At 35.3% G+C, this 22,276-nt stretch overlaps 1 protein-coding gene across 8 annotated transcripts in view; it reads left to right on the top strand.

Moving 5' to 3' along the window:
• The window catches only part of NAA16 (N-alpha-acetyltransferase 16, NatA auxiliary subunit), a 62,063-nt gene that overhangs the window by 22,254 nt on the left and 17,533 nt on the right, over nucleotides 1-22,276 (top strand). For 7 of the 8 annotated variants that reach the window (XM_034665246.1, XM_019796020.2, XM_002915870.4 and 4 more), the window contains 4 exons: nucleotides 3,333-3,439; nucleotides 17,506-17,578; nucleotides 20,171-20,340; nucleotides 20,687-20,839. In XM_034665246.1, coding sequence (XP_034521137.1) covers nucleotides 3,333-3,439; nucleotides 17,506-17,578; nucleotides 20,171-20,340; nucleotides 20,687-20,839 — 503 coding nt within the window. Of the gene's footprint in view, nucleotides 1-3,332; nucleotides 3,440-17,505; nucleotides 17,579-20,170; nucleotides 20,341-20,686; nucleotides 20,840-22,276 lie in introns of those variants that run through there. The other variant, XM_034665249.1, reaches the window with a different exon arrangement.

The raw sequence follows: 22,276 nt of genomic DNA, 5'->3' as shown, positions 1-22,276 counted from the left end.
CTATACTTGTGTAGAAGCTGAATCCTTCATGGTGTTTGCCTCTCTAGAAATATTTTTATGTGTAATAAGAAAGGTATCTTGGCATTATCAAAAGCAATAAGATTTTTGTCCAAGAAACATGATGGAACTTGAGAATGTAAGGTGAAAGTTTTGAAAAAAAGGTTTTTCAGTTTTTAGATTAAAAGGCTTAAAACTATCGAGTAGTGAACACGGTAGTCCTAGGTAGATTTTCCAACAGCCTAAAACACTAAGCGCTGTGAAAATAATGCAGGAATATAGCTATTTTTCCAAAGAACTAGTTTAATTCATCATTTCTGTTCTATTATGCAGGTGAGCGAGGGAAGGAGATGATTCCAGAGTATTAAATACAAGCTTCTAATCAAATTTCGCTCCATTCAGATATAACTACATATAACAGTATATAAATTTAAGGTGTACAGCTGTTGATTTGGTACATTTATACATTATAATATTGCCATAGTGGTATCATAGTGTATTAGCTAATACCTCCATCAGGTCACATAATTATCGTTTCTTTTTTAGAGTGGGAACATTCTCCATTATTTAGAATAAATTCCCAGTGAATCATGCAGTCTTATCTTGCTGATTGTGTTAATTATTTTAGCAGTGGATTTTGAGACAGCAATTTTTATTTGAATCCACACTGTATATCCAGAGAAGAATTAGCATAGCATCTGTAGACAGATGACCTGTTTGGTAAAAAGCTGTAATGCTAAACAGGCACATAATGAGTGATGGTCTTTTCCCCTAAAGAAGGACTGGCGTGGGAGGGGGGGTGGTTACTAAAAATCATTTTAAAATAACTAGGAAGAAGATTGTTTTTGTGAAAGGGTTTTTCTTATGCCTAAAGAAAGCATTTATGAGATGGCAGTGGTAAGTAGTTTTGGAATATAGTGTGTGACGGAGCATTTGAGTAGCTGTCTGTAGGCTTCTTGTTTAGGTAATGCATTCTTACAGTTCCAGATAAAAGATTATAAAAGGGTTTTTAAGTGCAAAGTTTTTTCGTGTTTATCCCCTAACCACCAAGTTTACTTCTCTAGAGGCTGCCATTGTTACCAGTAGGTAGCGTATTCTTGCATAAATAAATTGTGCATATACAAGCAAAAATGTATGAGGTGAGGGTTTGTTTATAGCTGTCCTTTTTTCTCCCTCCTCTGTTCAAAAGTGGTAATAGCATAGATTGCTGTGCGCTTGGTTTTTCTCTTCTGTATCTGTACTTCTATTTCCACAGAAAGAACTCCCTCCTGCCGCACAGTCTAAATAACAGTTTAAGGGGAGATGAGGCTTTCAGTATTATGGATAATCGAGAGTTGAGTATATTGTATTTTAACTCCAGTCTGCCAGGGTGGTCTGAATTGACTGAGAAAGTTGACCAAGAAGAGGAGTTGAGAATAGCCATGAAGATAAAATGCTTGTTTTCTCAGCTGATGTCATCAAATATGCAAAAGACTCTTTCTTTTTTTTTTTAAGATTTAATTTTATTTATGCATTTGAGAAAGAGCGCAAGCACGAGCAGGGGGGAGGAGCAGCTTCCCACTGAGCAGGATCCCAGGATTCCAGGATCCCCGGGATCATGACCAGAGCCGAAGGCAGATACTTAACTAACTAGGCCACCCAGGCACCCCAGGAAAAGATTCTTAACTATAGAAATACAGTAGCTGTCAGATAGGCCTCTCATGATAGACATTTATTGAGTGGTTACTTTATGCCGGACACTCTTTTTACTGCTATGTACTGATCTGGTTTGAGCCACGCAGGAGTAGTCTCGAGGCTGCTGACATTGTTGTCCTCACCTGCAATGGGGAAAGTGACGATTTTAGGGGACAGATTACTTGCCCAGGGTCACACACATAGGAGGTGGAAGAATGCACATTTCTCTAAGTACCTGCATCTCACTGTCCACCACAATATTGTTAACTTTTGCCTTATGTCAGAGAAAGTGCTAGAAAGACTTGAGCTCTGGAACTACTTTTGAGTTTTAAAGAAGTAGTGATATATATTTAACCCAGAGTGAAATTTTGTGTTGTCTTGGTAATCTGATTTTCAAAACACTTAACACTTTGTGTATGATCTAATAAAAGATTAGAGATTATCTAAAAACAGTCTTTATAGGAACTTGAGTTAACAAATGTCGAACCTGTTTTTATATTTGATAAACTTTCCTTCCCCTCAATAAAATTTAATATCTTTTTCAAATTCTTATGACTTCTAATTATATTGAGTACGCATGGTTTGCTCATATAACCAGTCACAACAAATAAAAAGAAACACTTTGGCTTGTTGGTATTTTTTTGTCAAGTGTTGTGATTCATAATGAAACCTTAAGAGGTAGTTTCAGTAGTTTTACTTTAGATGAAGCCATTTATGACATATGTATTTTTTTTTTTAAATGAGTGAACAAATCCATGTCCTTATATATTAACTCTTCCTCTCAAAAAAGTTAAAGCTTTAACTAAGTTAAAGGTCATGTTGTATTTAAAATTAAAATTTTCCCAATTTTTTCTGCTTCCAGAAAGTGATGCCAAGTTTTTTTGTAAGGGTTTAACAATAATAGAATTATTTACTTGATGTTGCAAATAGGGTATTTATTTTAATTCTAATGTTAAAATGCTCTGGGGCTCAGTCTAATGTCTGATAAAAGTTTATTTTACTTATTATCCATCTTACACACTGGAATGTTAAGTTCCATGAGGGTAGGATTTTATTTTAATTGTTTTAATTATGGCTCTATCCTTAATACCTAGAACAGTGCCTGACACATAGTGGGTGCTTGAAAGAGGATTGCAGAATGAGTATTGAAGTAAGCACTAGTTGATTTGGAGAACATTTCAAATTCTGCTTTCGTGCTTAAAAAGATATTTTGGCTGCTAACTGAATATAGTGCTGGTTACAGTAGGATCTTTTTATAGTTTGCAGAGTGCTTTATAAAGTATCTGCAGATGAGGACTAAGTCTGTGCTAGTCAGTGAGATTAGGAAGGAGACTTGCTATGGGGACTATATTCAGAATGGATAGTAAGTAACTTTTTTCTCTCTACTTAAAGCTGCACAATAATTTTGTTTACTTCTCTTTTGAAGTGTTCTTTGAAGATATTTTAAACCTAGATCTAGGGAAAAGTAGAGTTGCCAACTAAGATATTTAGTGTTATCCTTTTTTGGTGGTAACCATCAAGTAATAATGCTGACAGACTTTTGGGTTTAAAAATAGGATGGGGGATCATTATTTTTGAGGGAGCTTTATTTTTATTTGTAAAATCATTTTGAGAACTGTTTGCATCAATTGAAGTATAACAAAGTACACTTTTGTTTCTAGGTGAAAAATTTAGAGAACTAATGGATAAGTTCCTGAGGGTTAACTTCAGTAAAGGCTGCCCACCCTTGTTTACTACTTTGAAATCTTTATATTACAATACAGAAAAGGTAAAATTTGGTCTTTATTCAGTTTTGCTATAATCTTTTTACTAACTTATGATAGATTTCCATGTAAATAATATGCTATGATTTAATAATTTATTCTAGTAATATATTCACCTTAGTTTAATAATAGATGAATATATGTATGTAGGATAAATACTATCAAAGGAAATGTCTATCTGTGAAATTTACAGAATAAAGGCTTTTATAAAAGCACTAAGATTATAAAGGTTGTTGTTTTTAATGGGTATACTTTTCTTGTAGACTTTTAAATTCGATATTGACACTAGAAGTCTATATTTAAGTATTTCATGATGTATTATTTCATAGTTTTTGGATTTTTAAAGTTTGTTATGCATGCTTTTAATGTTAGAGCTTGGATAATTGAGTTAGTGCAACAAAATGCCATTTGGTCTACAGAGGATTATTAGTTTTAACTAGTAGGCAACATTTTAATAAATAATAGTTTTGGCTCATTCTTGCTTAAAGAGAATAATATTTTTCTACCTTTAAAATTAGAAAATAGGTCTTAAATTAGGTAATCGGAAAATTAAAAACAAATAGAAAACAAGTTATACTTCTGTTTCCAGGCATTGTTTTTTCTTTCTTAAGGTATAAAGTCTTGTGTTCTTTTCTGTAGTCAGAATTTCTGAAAGTTACTAGTGGATAAAGAGAAGATTTTATTAGAAGTGCTAAAATATTTGTAGTGAAACCTATCAATTATGAGTTTAGTTTTTACCCATAATTTGTAAACTAGCAGTAACCGTGAATATAAAATATTGAAAACAAGGTCAATGATAGGTGGTATTACTGATTGACACTTTCTTTTCTGGGGAAGCAGTTTTCATAAACAAAATGGGACAACTGATAATATTTAGTGCTCCATAAGTAAAAGGTGTCATTTATATTTTTTAAAAAGTTTCTAGTTCGTTAATGTCTGTAGTATGCTTTATTTGAGTGTAGTAGCACTGCTGTCACTTTTTGGTAAATAGTGTTTGATTCATGTGAAAACATGGAACAGTGCCTACCAATAATTTCTGTAAGTTATTTAAAATAACATTTGCCAAAATTCCTCCCTTACTCTTTTGGGCAAGGGTGAGAGAAGAAAGGTGAGATGAGACGTCAGAAATAATAAAGAACTTACGTGTGTGAGTTTGAATACAGGTTTCTCCTGCCACCTGAAAGTAGAGCGTTCCTGTGAAATTTTTCTTAAACTGAAATGGTGTGAAGTTTGAAGAGCAATTGGCATTAATTTATATGGAGAATCTCTTGAACATTAATTTATATTTGAAAATTTTTTTATATTCCCAGGCCCAAAAATGACCTTTCTTTGGCTTTTCTAATGTCTTAGGACACATCTTGCTAACAGATACACAAAATAAATTGAGATTATTAAAGCACAAATGCTTACAGACACAGTTCACATCTATGGTGACTTGTTGCTGAGTGTCCTTCCTGAGGGACTGGGCTTGGCGGTGTCTCTCTAGATGTTCAGAGTGCATGATGCCTATACGGGCTCACTGCAAAACAGATGCTGAGCACTGTTTTCACTTTTTGCCTTTTTTTGTGAAAGCAAAGATTCCAACATCGGTCTTTGGTAAAAGTGAAGTGGTGTCATGAGAGGTGTGAGCTTTTGAAAAGCCTGGGACACCTGTACTGGTTTTGTGATAACATCTTGCAGCAGCTTCTGAATACAGTGCTCTTTAAAGGATTTGTTCCTCTTAGGCCATTGAGCATTCACGGGCTCTCTCAGTTTTCACAAGGGACACAGACTTCTCTTTTCTTTGTTTGAAAGATTTTATTTATTTATTTGACAGAGAGAGAGCACACAGGCAGGGGGAATGGGAGAGAGAGGAACAGACTCCCTGCTGAGCAGGGAGCCAGATGTGGGGCTCAGTCCCAGGACCCCAGGATCACGACCTCAGGGCAGACGCTTAACTGACTGAGCCACCCAGGTGCCCCAGAATTTTCTTTTTTTAAAATCCCTCCGGTATTGACCCCAAATTACCATCCTAAAGATGTGAAGCATTTGTTGGTATTTTATATAGCATGGAAATTGCATTTTTAAAGAAGGCACTGAGAATGTATTAATTTATATAGGAACCTTTGACATCTCTTTAATGTTATTTTTAAGCCTGAAACAGGAATGTTTACCACGTGCTTTTGAGAACCGAATTAAACCACAGAAACTTGAGTTCAGGTTATCAGAACTTAGTATGCTAAGAAAAAATGTACAAGCATGGGAAGTGCTTTTCAAATAGTTTTGGCCACATGTATTTGTGACTTCTAAGGGTGTTTTTAAAATTGACTTCTAACCAGTCTTTTAGCTAAGCACTGCATTTGAACTCCAGAGGAGGTACTTAGAAGAGATTAAGGCTGATAAACAATTATGGTTTCATAAACTTCCAAGTCTTGAAGAATGATCCATGTCAGGTAACATGAAAATAAAATAATCCTTTGAAGTTAGCCCAGGATGTAGTACAATTGTAAAAAAAGTATTTTAAAAATGTCTGCAGCATTTTAAATTGTGCATATGCAATTTAGAAGCAGGGAGAGCATTTTTTGTGTAATTCCCGTCAAGGTTTTTCCCCTGTGAATTTATTTGTGTTATCTATATGTAGCTGTAATAATTTTTGACCATAAAGTTTTGTTTTTCCTTTTTTCCCCTTGCAAGTTCGTAAGTATTTTATGTGTTATTGTATAGTCTTATCTTCCTTTTTGATGACTGCATGCTCTTTTATCGGAGTCATACCTCCATTGTTGAACTTTGGTTTTCCAAGCTTTCACTGTTAAAAAAAAAAACATTATGAATAACTTTGAACACATAGCTTTACTCAGGATTATTTCCTTCTCACAAATTCTCAGAATAAACTAACGGGTAAAAGGTATGTACATTTTGTGGTTCTCAATAAGCGCTGGTACTTCTGTTACTAGGAGGTTGTAGACACCAGTTTGTATTATCACTAGCAGTGTATGTGTGTGGAAGGTTCACTGCACCCTCACCAGCATTAGATACTCTTAAATGTTTTACCTTCTTGTGTTTGCTTTCCCATGGATATGGGTTTGTGTTTTTTTTAACATAAAGAGGTTAAAAATGTAATATAACAAGGCTTGTTGATCTTTGTTTCTATTAGGGAAGTTCATCTATTGTTTTAGAAACAGTTTGGAAGGTCCTCTTTCTCTAGGGCAGTATTTCTCAAGTTGAAATGAGGGAGGGGATTTTGTTCCCGAAGGGACATTTTTGGTTATCACTACTGTGGTGATAGAGGCCAGGGATGCTGCTAAACGTTCTGCAATGTACAAGACAGCTCCACAGCAAAGAATTCCATTCGTGACCTCTTGGGCTAGATGATTTGTTATGGGGACTGTCCTTAGCGTTGTAGGATCTTTAGCAGTGTCCTTGGCCTCCACCAACTAGATACCAGTAGCTTCCCCCAGTATTTTTGTTGTTGTTAATAGCTTTATTGAGGTACATATCTACCTACTTGAAGTGTACAATTCAGTGATTTTTAATATATTCAGAGTTTTGTAACCATCACCACAGTGTAATTTTAAAAAATTTTCATCACCCCAAAAAGAAATCCCATCCCCTCTTAACAGTAGGTAACCACTAGTCTACTTTTTTTTCTGTGGATTTTCTGTTCTGGGCATTTCATACAAATGGAGTAATACAATATGTGAGCTTTCATTCTCTAGTGTTTTTTATTTAGCATGATATTTTCATCCATGTGGTATCATGAATGACTAGTTCATTCTCTTTTATCACCAAATAATATCCCATTGTATGGCTATACCACATTTTAGCAGTCGATGGACACGTTGATTGTTTCTACCTTTTAGTTATTATGACTAATGGTGCTGTGAATATTTGTGTGCAAGTTTTTACGTGTACATTTCCTTTTTTTTTTTTTTAAGATTTTGTTTATTTGAAAGAGCACACATGAGCAGGGGGACAGGCAGAGCGAGAGGGACAAGCAGAGTCCCTGCTGAACGGGGAGCCCAACACGGGGCTTGATCCCAAGACCCTGAGATCATGACTTGAGCCGAAGTCAGATGCTTAACAGACTGAGCCACCCAGGCGTCCCTACATGTACATTTTCATTTCTCTTAGGTATATATATCCAGGAATGGAATTGCTAGTTCAAATGGTAACTCTGTGTTTACACTTTAAAAAGACTGCCAGATTGTTTTCCAAAGTGACTATACCATTTTACATTCCCACAAGCAGTATATGAGGATTCTGATTTCTATATATTCTCACCAATAATCCACTTGTTATTATTTGGCTTTTGATTATAGCCATCCTAGTGAGTGTAAAGTTGTCTCTTGTGGATTTGGTTAGCATTTCCCTGATGAACCGATGATGTTGAACAGCTTTTCATGTGCTTATTGGCCATTTGTAAATCTTCTTTAGAGAAATGTCCATTCAGACCCTTTGGGTTATTTGTCTTTTTATTATTAAGTTGTAAGAGTTCTTTTTATATTCTAGATTTATGTTCCTTATCAGAGAAATGATTTGGAAATATTTTCTACCATTCTGTGGATTGTCTTTGCACTTTCTTGAAAGTATCCTTTGATGACAAAGCTTACAGTTTTCATGAAGTCCAGTTTATTTTTTTTCCTTTTTGTTGCTTGAGATTTTGTGTCATATCTAAGAAACCATTTCAAATCTAGGATCATGAAGATTAATATATATTTACTAAGAGTTTTATATTTTTAGTTCTTTCATTGAGGTCTTTGATCCATTTTGAGGTCATTTTTGTATATGGTGTGAGTCAGGAGTCCTGCTTTTGCATGTGACTGTCCAGTTTCCCAGCACCTTTTGTTGAAAAGACTCTTCTTTCTCTATTGAAAGGTCTTGGCAGTTTTGTTGAAAATAAATGGACCACAGTGAAGGTTCATCTCTGGACTCTCAATTTTGTTTCACTAATCTATATGTCTGTCCTTATGTTAGTACCACATTGTCTTGATTACTATAGCTTTGGGATAGGTTGAAATTAGGAAGTGAAGTATGAATTTTTCTAGTTTGTTCTTTTTCAAGATTCTTTTGATGCTTCAGGCTTCCTTTTATTTTAATTTTAATTTTAGAATCAACTTTTCAGTTTCTACAAGAAACCAGCTGGAATTTTATAGGAATTGCTTTGAATCTGTAGATCACCTTAACAGTATTAAGTTTTTCAGTCTATGAACTTTAGATGTCTTTCCATTTATTCATTATCTTCTTTAATTTCTTTCAACAATATTTTGTAGATTTCAGTATACAAGTCTTGTACATCTTTTGTAAAATTTACTTCTAAGTATTTTGTTCTTTTTAATGCTATTCTAGTGGAATTACTAATTTTATTTTCAGATTGTTATTGATAGTATATAAAATACAGTTGATTTTTTAATATTGATCTAGTATTCTGCAGCCTTGCTGAACTTGCTTATTAATATATTATACGTTGTTGATAGTTGGTGTAATGGATTTCTAAGCGTTTTCTTTTTAAGATTTATATATTTATTTTAGAGAGGGAGTGAGCATGCACAAGTGGGGGAGGGGCAGAGGGACAGACTCTTCAAGCAGAGTCCATGCTGAGCATGTAGCTGTAAATGGGGCCCAATCCCACCACCCATGAGATCCTGACCTGAGCTGAAACCAAGAGTCAGACGTTCAACTGACTGCGCTACCCAGGCGCCCCCTTTCTTTCTTTATTTAAAGATTTTATTTATTTATTTGACAGAGAGAGAGGGAGACAGCCAGCGAGAGAGGGAACACAAGTAGAGGGAGTGGGAGAGGAAGAAGCGGGCTCCCGGCGGAGCAGGGAGCCCAACGTGGGCCTCGAACCCAGGACCCTGGGATCACGCCCTGAGCCAAAGGCAGATGCCTAATGACTGAGCCACCCAGGCGCCCCTTAGTTTCATTTTCTTGACTAATTCCCATTCAGAACCTCCAGTACACTGTTCAGTAGAAGTGATTAGAGTGGACATCTATGTTTTGTTCTTGATCATAGGAGAAAACATATCGTCTTTCTCCATAAGATACCATATTAACCATGGATTCTGTATATTTGCCCTTCATAATGTTGAAGAAGTTCCTTTCTGTTCCTAACTCACTGAGCATTTTTATCATGAAAGCGTGTTGGATTTTGTCAAATATTTTTTCTTTGTCTATTGAGATGATTGTGTGTGTGTGTGTTATTCTCTCGCTATGATGTGTTACATGAATTGATTTTCAGATGTTAAAGCAACCTTGCATTACTGGGATAAAACCCACTTGCTCATGGTGTATAATTCTTTCTATATATAGCTGGGTTCAATTTGCTAGTATTTTATTGAGGATTTTTTTGGGTCTGTTCCGTAGAGGTACTGATCTTTAATTTTCTTGTGAGGTTTTTGTCTGGTTTTGGTACTAAGGTAATAAAGGCCTTATAATGAGTTAAGTGTTTCCTCTTCTTCTTCTTTTTGAAAAGTTTGTGAAAAATTGGTGTTACTAAATATTTGGCAGAATTTACCAGTGAAGCCATCGGGGCTTGGACTTTTCTTTATGGGTAGTTTTTGATTACCTATTAGAACTCTTTACTTGTTATTGGTTTATTCATATTTTCTATTTCTTTTTGACTTGGTTTCTGAAATTTGTGTTTCTAGAAATTTGTCCATTTCCTCTCAGTTATCCAGTATTGGCATACAGTTGTTCATCATATTCTTCTATCATTTTATTTCTGTAAAGTCAGTAATGTCTCCTCTTTCATTTTCAATTTTAATAATTTGAGTCTTTTTTTTTTCTTGGTCAGTCTGCTAAAGGTTTGCCAGTTTTGTTGATCTTTTCAGAGAGCCAAGTTGGGTTTGTTGACCCCTTTTCTACTTCACTGATTTTCACTCTAATCTTTTTTATGTCCTTACTTCTGCTTGTTTTAAGTTTATTTTGCTTGCCTTTTTCCAGTGTCTTTTTCCTAAGATGTTCTAGTGTTCTATACTTTTGTCTTTTACTTTGCTGATTAATGACTGAGAAAAATAGGCTTTCTCTAAAAGTAAAGATCTGTATTTGCACAGAAAGTTATTAACACAATCAGTTATTATTTAATTTTAGTTCAGCTGTCAAGGCTATAAGTCTGTATAATTCTTTGTGTGTTTAGTGTCTGAAAGGAACCAAAATGACTAAGGAGGTACAGATTAATTTTGGACTTCGTTTCTCACCTATAATGGAAAGTATTCTCTCATTTTCCTCTCTAGCCATTCACTGTGTCAGACTCTTGAGTGGAGACAGTGAATCATCATTAAGTTTTGTGTAGTTTGTTATAGGTCCATTTGATATATCAGTGCCCTGGAGCCTCTGAGAGGATAAAGCCTCAGATGTCGCAACAAAAAGTGTATGGCTATCCACACACAGGAAGGGAAGGCAGGCTGTTTACCAGAAGACCTTTCTTTCTCAGGTTAAATGTGCCCATACTATGAATATAGTCCAAGATCCTTTCTCATTGAAAGACTTACGGGGCCGTGTGTATCCTTTTGAAACTGGAGACAGTGGGCACGAAGAGAAAACTTGGCCTCTTGTTTGGTGGAAAATGAGAATGAATTTCATTGGAAGATTTTTATGAGAAGTATTGAATCATTTGGTTGTTGTGGCTGGGAGATACCTGTAATTTGTTGGTAGGGGTGGTGAGTATACTGGATTTTAATCCTGGAGTGCATTATCTGTAAGGTATCTTTGGTTCTTTCTTTATTCTTAAGTAACTCAGGCAGGTGTAAAATTAACACCTATCTTCTATCTAACTTCGTCTGTGAAGGTAAATTAGAAAAAAATGAACCTGAATAACATTATAAAAATAATAGGATTCTGTCATCATTATAATAATAACTTTCACAGTTATGGTCCAGTAAAATTCTAAATTAAAATGCTTTATTTCATATTTACTTTCAGAAAATTGGAAGGTTTTTAGAAGGTGATATGGGGTGTAATTACTAAAGAAAGCAAATTTGATTTGTATCGGGGCAACATGAAGGAATTTTTTTCTAGATGCTCTAAGTAATGGAAGAGCTACATTAACAATATATGTATCTTTGTGAGAATTACAGATTTCTCACTAAAAGGAAAAAAGGAGTCAAACAATCCCTTTCTTTAAAAATTCCAAAAGGCATTATTTACAGCAGTAATTGTATAAGAGAACTCCCCAACCAGTATTTTTGAGACATTCTAATGAACAGTTAATGATAATTATAATTATGTACGTGAATGAGTTTTTTGTTTAAAAAGAGTTTTACATTTGGGGAGAGGAAAATAAAAGCAAGTGCTTTTCCTACCTAGGAAGACCACACAGTATAGTATAATGTCTGCTGATGTGCATTTATTAAGCTCCCTCATGATTTTTACCAAATCTAGGGAACACTGATAGTGTTATTTACTTCATATTTTTCACTAAATTTGATTGCTTTTTTGTTTTTCATAAAACCATGGGTTTGTGCTAATATAATTTTTTATAAAACACATAAAGCCAAAATAAAACTTAAATTTCAGTTGTTAATTATAATCATCTTGTATTCTACTATATACACTACACTTTGTGAAATACTGGTGTAGGGAAAGGAGCATGGTTTTGGAACCAGGCTTGATTTGGAATCCTGATTCTATATTTGCCTGAGCAATCATCTGAGTCTGTTTCTGGATCTTAAAGTTGGGAAAAGACAATACTTAAAGGTTGATGTGTGTTTTAATTAAATGATAAAATTTGTAAAGTGCTTGTTGATTCAGAGAAGATGTTCAAGAACTGGTCCTCCCTTCTCTTACCATCCCCATCCTCACACCTCATCTCTGTAGGAGACTCCTTAATTTTAATGTCGTAGTTTTTGGACAACTTATCTCTGTGATTAGTTCCTTCAAAACCAAAATTGTTGCTACCAATCATACATTTATTGGAAGTTAATCTAGCAGTTTTGTTACTTGTTGATAAACTATTGTGCCTATTAGTTTTTTTAATTTGGGTAAAACCCAAAAAGTTTCAGTAGCTTTTGTGTTGCAGTAACTATTTTAGACATGTGACTTGTATGTGTATGTAAAAAATCTGTATTGTGCAAAATTGTGTATTGGATATGGCATTCTAGAACTTTGCCTTTAAGGTTAATAATTCTTTAAACTCACACGTAAGAAAAGCAGGTCAAGGGCCATACTTAAGGAATTTGCTCAAGTTAGATTTTATTAGCAAAAATAAAGCTGCTTCAATCCTGATCACAAATATTTAAATCAAGAGAAGGGGGTTGAACTTGGAAATTTTTTAGTTCATAAAAAATTTTGGCTTTATAATTTAAGATGTCAATTTTGACGCAACTAATGAATCATCAAACTTTACATCAGAAACCAGGGATGTACTGTATGGTGACTAACATAATATAACAAAAAAAAAAAATTAAAATAAAAAAAAAAGAAACTAGAAAAAAAAGATGTCAATTTTGAGACTTTTATGTTTTTATTGTGATCTTAAATAACGAACTCAAGTGGGTTGGATTTCTTGATTTAATGGCAGTGGCAAAATACTGTTTTCAAGAAATTATCCATTACATATTAAATTTTATAAAAAAGTAGTTGAGTTTACTTCCTCATTGAGATATAAAGGGTAAGTAAGCTTGAAATTGGTCCTTATATCTGAATAAAATTCTTTAGACTAATTTCATAGACAAATTTGGAAGATTTTCACTTTACTACTAAGTTAGTGATTAAAAACCAGATTTTTTTAGATTAAAGAAGTATGCCTAATGAACCAGGATTGCTGGTGTTCTCCACTTTTTTTATTTAGGTGATTCCATGTGGACTTTAATTATTTTGATTTTTTTTTCTTTAATCAGATTGTATTGTGAAGTCCTGAAGCTGGAGATCTGTTTCGTTCAGTAGTTTTTATATTCCTTTATAAAGAATTATGTGTAATTTCAGTATATGTTTCATTGTACTTTTTAAATTATTAAAACAAATTATGTTTTACCCTAGAAATTCAAAGATACTACACCTTTACCTAAAACCTGCTCTAACTGCAGTTTTTTCAGCTACCAATAGATGGCATTGTGAGTTCATGAAAAAATAACTGCCTCTGTAAATTAAACTGGAATACTGAAGTCTAAGCCTGAAAAGTTTCAAAGTTACAGATATTCTAAGTGAGATTGTTGGGGTGGGATTGGTCATGGTAGGTTAAAAATGTCTGTTACCTTTAATTTTGTCTTATAATAATAGTTGGTAGATTTTGTGGGTAACATTTTTATATCAGTTTGCAATCTCTAGTGTGTATCTGAATTAACAGGAAGGCTTGCTAAAAACAGATTGCTGGGCCCAGAGTTTCTGATTCTGTAAATCTGGGGTTTGGTACGAAAAGTTGTATCTCTAACAAATTACCAGGTGTTGCTAATGCTAACATTAATGATGTTAATACTCTGAGGAGCACACTTCAAGAATCTCATGTTGGTTGGTTTGTTTTTTATTGTGGTAAAATACACTTTAAACATAAAGTTTACTGTCTTATAATTTTAAGTGCACAGTTCATTGGTATTGAATACATTCACATTATTATGCAGCCATCACCACTATCCATCCCAGAACTCTTTTCATCTTCTAGAACTAAAACTCTGTACTCATTAAACAATAACTTCCCATTTCCCCTTCTCCCAGCCCCTGACAACCATCATTATTCTTTCTGTCGCTTTGATTTTGAGTACTCTGAGTACCTCATGTAAGTGGAATCATAGCATTTGTCTTTTTGTGACTGGCTTATTTCATGTAGCATAGTGTATTCCAGCTTCATCTGTGTCGTGGCATATTGCAGAACTGCCTTCCCTTTTAAGGCTGAGTTGTGTGCAAATACCAAATATTGTTTATCCCTTCATCCATCGATGAACATTTAGGTTGCTTTCGCATTTGGCTGTTGTGACTAATGTTGCTGTGAACGCGAGTGTACAAATACCTCTTCAAGACCCTGTTTCCCCTTCTTTTAGGTATATACTCAGAAGTGGAGTTGCTGGATCATTTGGTGGTTCTATTCATGGTTTTTTGAGGCAGTAACCATACTGTTTTCCAGAGCGGCTGTACCATTTTGTGTTCCCATCAAAGTTGTTTTCTGTGTTTTTGATAGTAGTCATTTTCCTGGGTGTGAGGTGGTATCTCCTTTTAGTTTTGGTTTGCATTTCCATGATGATTAGTGGTGGTGTGCATCTTTTCACATGCTGATTGGCCATTCTTATATCTTCTTTGGAGAACTGTCTATTCAAGTACTTTGCCCATTTTTGAAGTGTGTTGTGTTTTTGTTAATTGAGTTTTAGGAGTTCTCTATATATTCTGGATATTAGTCTCTTATCCAATTTGCACATATTTTCTCCCATTCTGTGGGTTTCTTTTCATTTTTTACTCTGTGTAGTGCCTTTTAATGCACAAAATTAAATTTTCATGAAGTCCAGTTTGTCTTTTTTCTTTTGTACATGCCTTTGGTGTCATCTCCAAGAAATCATTGTATCCAGTGTCATCAAACTTCTGCCCTATATTTTCTCTAAGAGTTTTATTTTTTTAGGTCCTTCATTTAGGTTCTTGAGTTAATTTTTATATGTGGTATTAGATAAGGGTCCAGCTTCACTCTGTTGTGTATGGATATCCAGTTTTCCCAGCACCATTTGGGAAAAGATTATCTGATCCCCAATGAGTGGTCTTGGCATCTATGTCAAAAATCATTTGACCATACATGTGGGAGTTTATTTCTGGGCTCTTTGTTATATTCCAGTAGTCCCTGTGTCAGTCTTTATGCCATTCTCACACTGTTTTAATTACTGTACTATAACTTACTCTAGTAAGTTTTGAAATCTGGAGTGTGAGTCCTCTGGTTTTGTTCTTTTAGCTTTGTTTTGGCTATTTTGGGTCCCTTGAGAGTCCATGTGAATTTTAGGATGGGCTTTTCTATTTCTGCATAAAAAACCCACACACACACAAAGTGTTATTGGGATTTTGATAGTGATCACATTGAATCTGTACATCTCTTTGGGTAGTATTGACATTAAAATTTTTTTTATTGAACTATAGCTGACGAGAATTGACATCTTAATAGTATTAAGTGTTCCAATCCATGAACATGGGATGTGTTTCCATTTTTTCATGTCTACTTTCAGCCACATTTTGTAGTTTTCATCATATAAGTTTTTCACTTCCTTGCTTAAGTTGATTCCTAAGTATTTTCTTCTTTTTGATGCTATTGTGAATGGAATTGTTTTTGTAGTTTTTTTTTTAGGTTCTTCATTGTTCCTGTATAAAAATACAACTGGTTTTTGTGTGTTGACTTTGTATCCTGTTACTTTTGTGTGTTGACTTTGTATTCTGTTACTTTGCTGAATTCATTTGTTAGTTTTAACAGTTTTTGTTGTTTTTGGAATTGTTAGGGGTTTTGGGTTTTTTGGGGTGTTTTTGTTTTTGTTTTTTTGTGGTAGGGTAAGGGCAGAGAGCGAGAGAATCTTAAGCAGGCTCCACACTCAGCACAGAGTCTGATGCAGTGCTCGATCCCATGACCCTGAGATCATGACCTGAGCCAAAACCAAGAATCAGACACTTAGCTGACTGAGCCACCCAGGTGCCATGGAATTATTAGGGGTTTTACAAGTAAGGTCATATCATTTGCAGAGATCATTTTATGTTTTCCACGCTCTGGCTGATTTAATGGGAACCACTTGGTGTTTTGTGCACTAAAACTGATCAGATCAGGGAAAGTTTCCTGTCCTACTATTAGTCTCTAGTCTTAATGTATCCCTGTGAGTCCAAGAGAATTGCCCAAGTAGTTATAAATGTGCCTTGTCTCATCCACTCATTGATACAGCAAGTAGTTAGAAGCTACTTTCTGGAGGCTTGTTGCTTGGGTTAAATTCTGGCTTCACCATGGTACGCTTTTCAGCTTATTTTTCTTTTCCTTTCGTCTGTAAGATCAAGTTAATAATAGTGCACATCTCATAGGGTTCTTTTGAGGATGAGTTAATACAAGTAAAGTACCTAAAACAGTGATGCCATGTAGGGTTGGCTATTACTATTATTATTTTAATACATGTAAAGCACTTGTAACAGTTACTGGCTTCTTACTGTCGTTCCCATCTGGTATGTTCTTTTTGTCTGGTAGTATTAGTGGTATCCCATGTTTTAAAACTAGAAAACTTTAAAAATTTCCTTCACTTTTAAGTGTTTACTCTTAAAAAAAAAGATTTTATTTATTTGAGAGAGACAGAGCATGACGGGGTGGGGGGAGGTCAGAGGGAGAAGCAGGCTCCCCCTCAGTGGGGGAGCCCCATGCGGGACTTGATCTTGGGACTCCAGGATCATGACCTGAGCCAAAGGCAGAAGCTTAACCAACTGAGCCACCCAGGTGCCCTAGACCTTTACTCTTTTGAAGTTCTCAAATAAGATAGTTATATTTTCCAATTCATTCTGAACAGTTAACATCAATAGGCGTTTAAAACCAATTATATATATATTAGCTGTTTTTTTTTTCTCTTGCACTTCTAATTTGTGTCACTTTTTGTTTGCCACTTTCAGGGCAGAGCACATTACTAGTGTGGCTTATTGCTTTTCAGTCCTACTTGAGGGCGTCATTGAAATGCAAATCTGTTCATCAAAATGATCACTAAAAGTAAAGGGAGTGTAAACATCTAGTTAGGAGTTTAACCTTTTCCATTGAATCACGTGTCATTTGGATCATTGCACTTGACTTTTTGTTATGAGTAGCTTTAGAAAATCTGTGTATATAATGGCTTACAACTTCACAATGAAACAGTGAGAAGCAAAAGGCAAATAAAGTATTGGCAAAAAAAAAAGTTTTTGTAGTAATTATTGATAATTTGTCCTTCGAAAACTCAAACCTACTTTTTGAGATGAGAAATTAATGAGATTCTCTTTTACTTTTAATGAAGAAAACAGTATATTTTCTGTTCCTCTCACATGGGGGGTGCTGGGGGAAACAGACACCCTAGTAGATTAGTTAATTTATAGTCCTGAAATAACCTCTACATTGTTTCTAAATCTAATATACTCCACAGTATGTATAAATACCTTCAATAAAATATTTAAAAATTTTAAAACTATGTTTCTCTAACAGATTTCTATAATCCAGGAGCTTGTTACGAATTATGAAGCCTCTCTTAAAACGTGTGACTTTTTTAGCCCTTATGGTAAGTTTAAATTAGATTGAATTGGAATTTGATTACTCATTTCAATCCATTTTTAATCACTTATGATAAAACTAGCTTATATTTTATGTATGTGCTACATGATACCTATTTACTAAATAGTTTTGGGTTAGTGAATAAAATGAAAAGAGCACTTTCAATCTTGCTTAGTTTAAGGTGGGAGTTAACTCTGTTTTAACATGAGTAAACAGACTTGAGAGGTTGAGGGGTTTGCCTAAGATCATACAGTTAGTTTATATTGAAACCCATTTTCCCCAAATTCCTACCTCTCTGTTCTTTCTACTCTTTATTATTACTTTAAATTTTGTATGATTTGGTCCTTCGTTTCTCTCTTTATAGGGACATATGTAAATCAAGGCATCTTAGTTGAGTAAACATTCTAGAATGCTTTCAGTCATGCAGATGGTAACTTTAGTCTGAGTTCTTCATGTGTCTTTTACGTGTTATTGCCCTTTCGTTTTTGTTAGTTTGAAACAAACTTCATAATGAAATAACAGACATAGAAGTAAATAGCAGAATGAACTCTTGTGTCCCCATCACCCAGCCCCTGTGGCCAACATTTTGCCAGTCCTATCTGAAGTTATATTCTGTCTACTTTCTTTTCTGGGGTATTTTTAAGGCATACATCCTGTTTTACCTGTCTGTACCTTAGCGTGCATCTCTGACGGTTTGAAACACTTACACAGAAGATGCAGCCATGGTGCTATCTCACACAAATTAACGCTCATATATAATACCTAACACCCAGTCCACATGCAAGCTTCCCCAGGTACCTCAAAAAATGTCTCTGTATGATTGGTTTATTTGAATCTGGCTCCAACAAAGGTCTACACTTTATGTCTCTGATAGTCTGATAGTCTTTTATTTTATTTATTTATTTTTTTTAAAGATTTTATTTATTTATTTGACAGAGATAGAGACAGCCAGCGAGAGAGGGAACACAAGCAGGGGGAGTGGGAGAGGAAGAAGCAGGCTCATAGCAGAGGAGCCTGATGTGGGGCTCGATCCCGTAACGCCGGGATCACGCCCTGAGCCGAAGGCAGACGCTTAACCGCTGTGCCACCCAGGCGCCCCATGATAGTCTGATAGTCTTTTAATCTTGAGCAGTAACCTCCTCTCCCATTAAAAAAAGCAATGCCATTTGTTGAAAGGTCATTTGTCTTACGGAATGTCCCATATTATGGATTTGGCTGATCGCTTTCTCCTGGTATTATTTAATATATTTTGCTCTCTGTATTTCCTGTAAACTTATAGTTAGATTTATAGGCTTGATTAGATCCAGGTTTCTTGTGAATACTTCTTACGTGATGCTTTGTACTTCCTGTTGTTTCACATCTGGAGTCAGAAGATATTCTGGGTGTTTCTCTTTGTGATGTTATGTTGATCCAGGTTCAGACGTGGTCAGCCTGATCTGCTAGTTAAAAAGCTCCTCTTACCTGATGATTTTGGCAGCCCCTGAGGACCATTGCCTCAATCCCTTATTTCATTCGAATCATTTTCCCCCTGCATTTAATAACCAGAATTATTCTTTTTTTTTTTTTTAAGATTTTATTTATCTATTTGACACAGAGAGTGAGAGAGGGAGAGAGCACGCAAGCAGGGGGAGCGGCAGGCAGGGAGCCCGATGTGGGACTTAATCCCAGGACCCTGGGATCATGACCTGAGCTGAAGGCAGATGCTTAACCGACTGAGTCACCCAGGTGCCCCTAGAATTCTTCTTCTAAATTTATGAACTTGCCCTCATCAAATATTTGGTTTCCCTGAAATATGGTTTATATAAAAGGAACGAGATAAATGCTTATCTCATTCCTTTATTTATTGTTTTAATTTATGCTAATTTCTGTGTTCACATTGTTCTTTCATTTGATTAGCTAGTCTAGGAAACTAGGAAACCTGGTTTTTTTTTTCCTGTGGTGTGGGTAAGTTCTCCTTTCTCTTCTTCCTAATTTCAGATCTATATGTCTTCCCTGCCTATATCCGTTTTGAGAGCTTAGTATTTCTTATCTACTCTTGTATAGCTCGAGGTTCAGAATGGGGAACAGAATAGAGCTCAGCTGACTGTGTGTGACTGCTTTTGTCACATAGTAGGGTTCATTCCACCTTGTCAGGGACGTCTCTTCATACACTTCAACTTTGGCTTCCCCTGATGTACAGTTGAGACCTAGGAAATGCAAAGCCCTGGCAGGTCTTGCCTGTGTGGAGTCTCACAGTGATAGTTAGGGTCTTCTCTTCACCCAGCTGTTTCCCCTGAGTTTCCTGGGCCTCCTGCCTTGAGTTCTCAGCCAGAGAATTCATAAAGTTAGACCAATTTACCTCTTAACCCCCGGACGGTTTGTTCGGAGTGAGGTAGGGGTTAGAAGCCTATGAAATCAGCATCTTGTTTCTCTGCCTGGCTGCTACTATTTGAACTTTATGGCATGAAGTCCTGCCTTTCCCTGTTGAAACTGGTTGTTTTTCTGGGGTTTTACTGCTTATTCTTATAGTAATTATTAATTTCATCTTGCATTAAGGGGAAAGTATGTGATTTGCTTTACTTTGCCTCTCTATAGTAATTTTATGTTTGTTTGCTTGCAGAGAATGGGGAGAAGGAACCCCCAACAACACTGCTCTGGGTTCAGTATTTCCTGGCACAGCACTTTGATAAACTTGGGCAGTATTCTTTGGCTTTGGATTATATTAATGCTGCAATTGCTAGTACTCCAACTCTAATAGAATTATTCTATATGAAAGCAAAAATTTACAAGGTAAAATCTTAGTCATGTTTTTCAATAGTTGATGAATTTGGCCACTTTAAGAACCCTTGGAGTTTTTTCTGTATAAAAAATAACTTCTAGGGGATCCTGATAATCTATTTCTATGACTCTAATAATCCTAGGGAGTTTTATGTTACATAGTGGTATAATCAGTGGTAATCCCTTGATACATATCTTAGTAAATGTGAATTGTAATTTATCCAAAGATTTCTAGATAAATTTGATAAACATGGTACCAAATTTCTAGTTTGTTTTTATCAACTTTTTAAATTTATATTCACCCGTAATCTCTTAATTATAAATACTGTGGTTTCCTTAATACTTTCATTTCTTAAAGCACATAGGTAATCTCAAAGAAGCTGCAAAGTGGATGGATGAAGCACAGTCTTTGGACACAGCCGATAGATTCATCAATTCCAAATGTGCAAAGTACATGCTTCGAGCAAATATGATAAAAGAAGCAGAGGAAATGTGCTCCAAGTTCACAAGGGTAGGAAATACCATATGTGAGCACATACTTTTCTGAGTTAGTAAAATTAAACTTCAGTTCTATGATGATTTGTGAAGTTTGCCACTAAAGTTCAAAAGAATTCATTTGTGTTACTATTTGTGTTAATCCCATCTAGATCGTGTCCTGTGTGGTTTCTTACTGTGGTTGAGTGTGTGTGTGTGTGTGTGTGTGTGTGTGTGTGTGCGCGCGCGCGCACGCGCGCCCGCTTCTGGTGGTGGATGGTTGAAAGGAGCACAATACTTTTATACACAAATAAACAATATGCCAGACTTCGGTTCTTATGTGTAATATTTAATTTATAGCTCTTTTGTCTCATTAGTAATTTGTGGCTACTTTTTAATTTCTCTCTTACAGTTGTTTCAGAACTGCTCATAGAGTTCTTTCTATGTAGAACTAACATTTGTGGGGGCGCCCTGGGTGGCTCAGTCAGTTAAGCGTTCAACTGTTGGTTTCGGCTCAAGTTATGATCTCAGGGTCCTGAGATCAAGCCCTGCATCAGGCTCCGCTCTCAGTGCAGGGTCTGCTTGACATTCTCTCTGCCTCTTCCCCTCCCCCCACTTATGCGCACAGGCACACTATCCCTCTTTCTCTATCAAATCTTAAAAAAAAAAAAACTAACATTTGTGGACTATAGTCTCTGATGTTTTAGAATTTAAGTTCTCCAAAATTATTGGGCTAAACATCTATTCTTTCCCTTTCCCTCCTTCACCATCCTTACATATCTTTTACCATGTGAACTTTCTGTCTTGTTATGAAAATAGTAAGGTTATGGTTAAAAATATATGTAGACTAATAGAACAGGTAAGCTCAGAAGCAGATTCACACATATTTGGAAGCTTGGTATATAGCCAGAGATGCTTTCAGAATCAGAGATGAAAAGACATTGCTGGCACAGTTAGTTATTTGTATTGACAAAAATAAAATGACATTCTTCTGCTGGACATAAATCAGTTCCAGTTTGATTAAAGAAGTATTGTAATTTATCTTTAGAGTTTGAGGTAGGAAGCATTTAAGGCATTGAAAACACGTGTAAAAGTAAAATTAATACATTTGACAGTATTCAAGTTTACCTATAACAGAAATAACCATAAGCAAAATGAGAAGGTAGACCATAGAATTGGAGAAGGTATTTCCAATCCATATGATGGAATAAGAATTTATAAAGAACTCCACAAAGAATTCACTGAAATAGTTATTTAATACACATTGAATTGTGACATTGAGGCATAATGAGGAAACCATGTTTCCAAGTTTAATTTCCAACTTTTAATGAAGATACTTGGGAATAAATAATTTTTACGTCTAAATTCACATTACGTACACAGTGGAGGGCTTTAGTGCTGGTGTTTGTGAGTAAGTGATTTTAGATGAAAGTAAGTTACCACTGTGCCCTGTGATACTAAGGTATTCCTAATG

Source organism: Ailuropoda melanoleuca, chromosome 7, assembly GCF_002007445.2.
Source record: "Ailuropoda melanoleuca isolate Jingjing chromosome 7, ASM200744v2, whole genome shotgun sequence".
Taxonomy (NCBI): Eukaryota; Metazoa; Chordata; class Mammalia; order Carnivora; family Ursidae; genus Ailuropoda; species Ailuropoda melanoleuca.
Note: the sequence above shows the minus strand (reverse complement) of the source record. Positions and strands in the feature narration are given on the sequence as shown.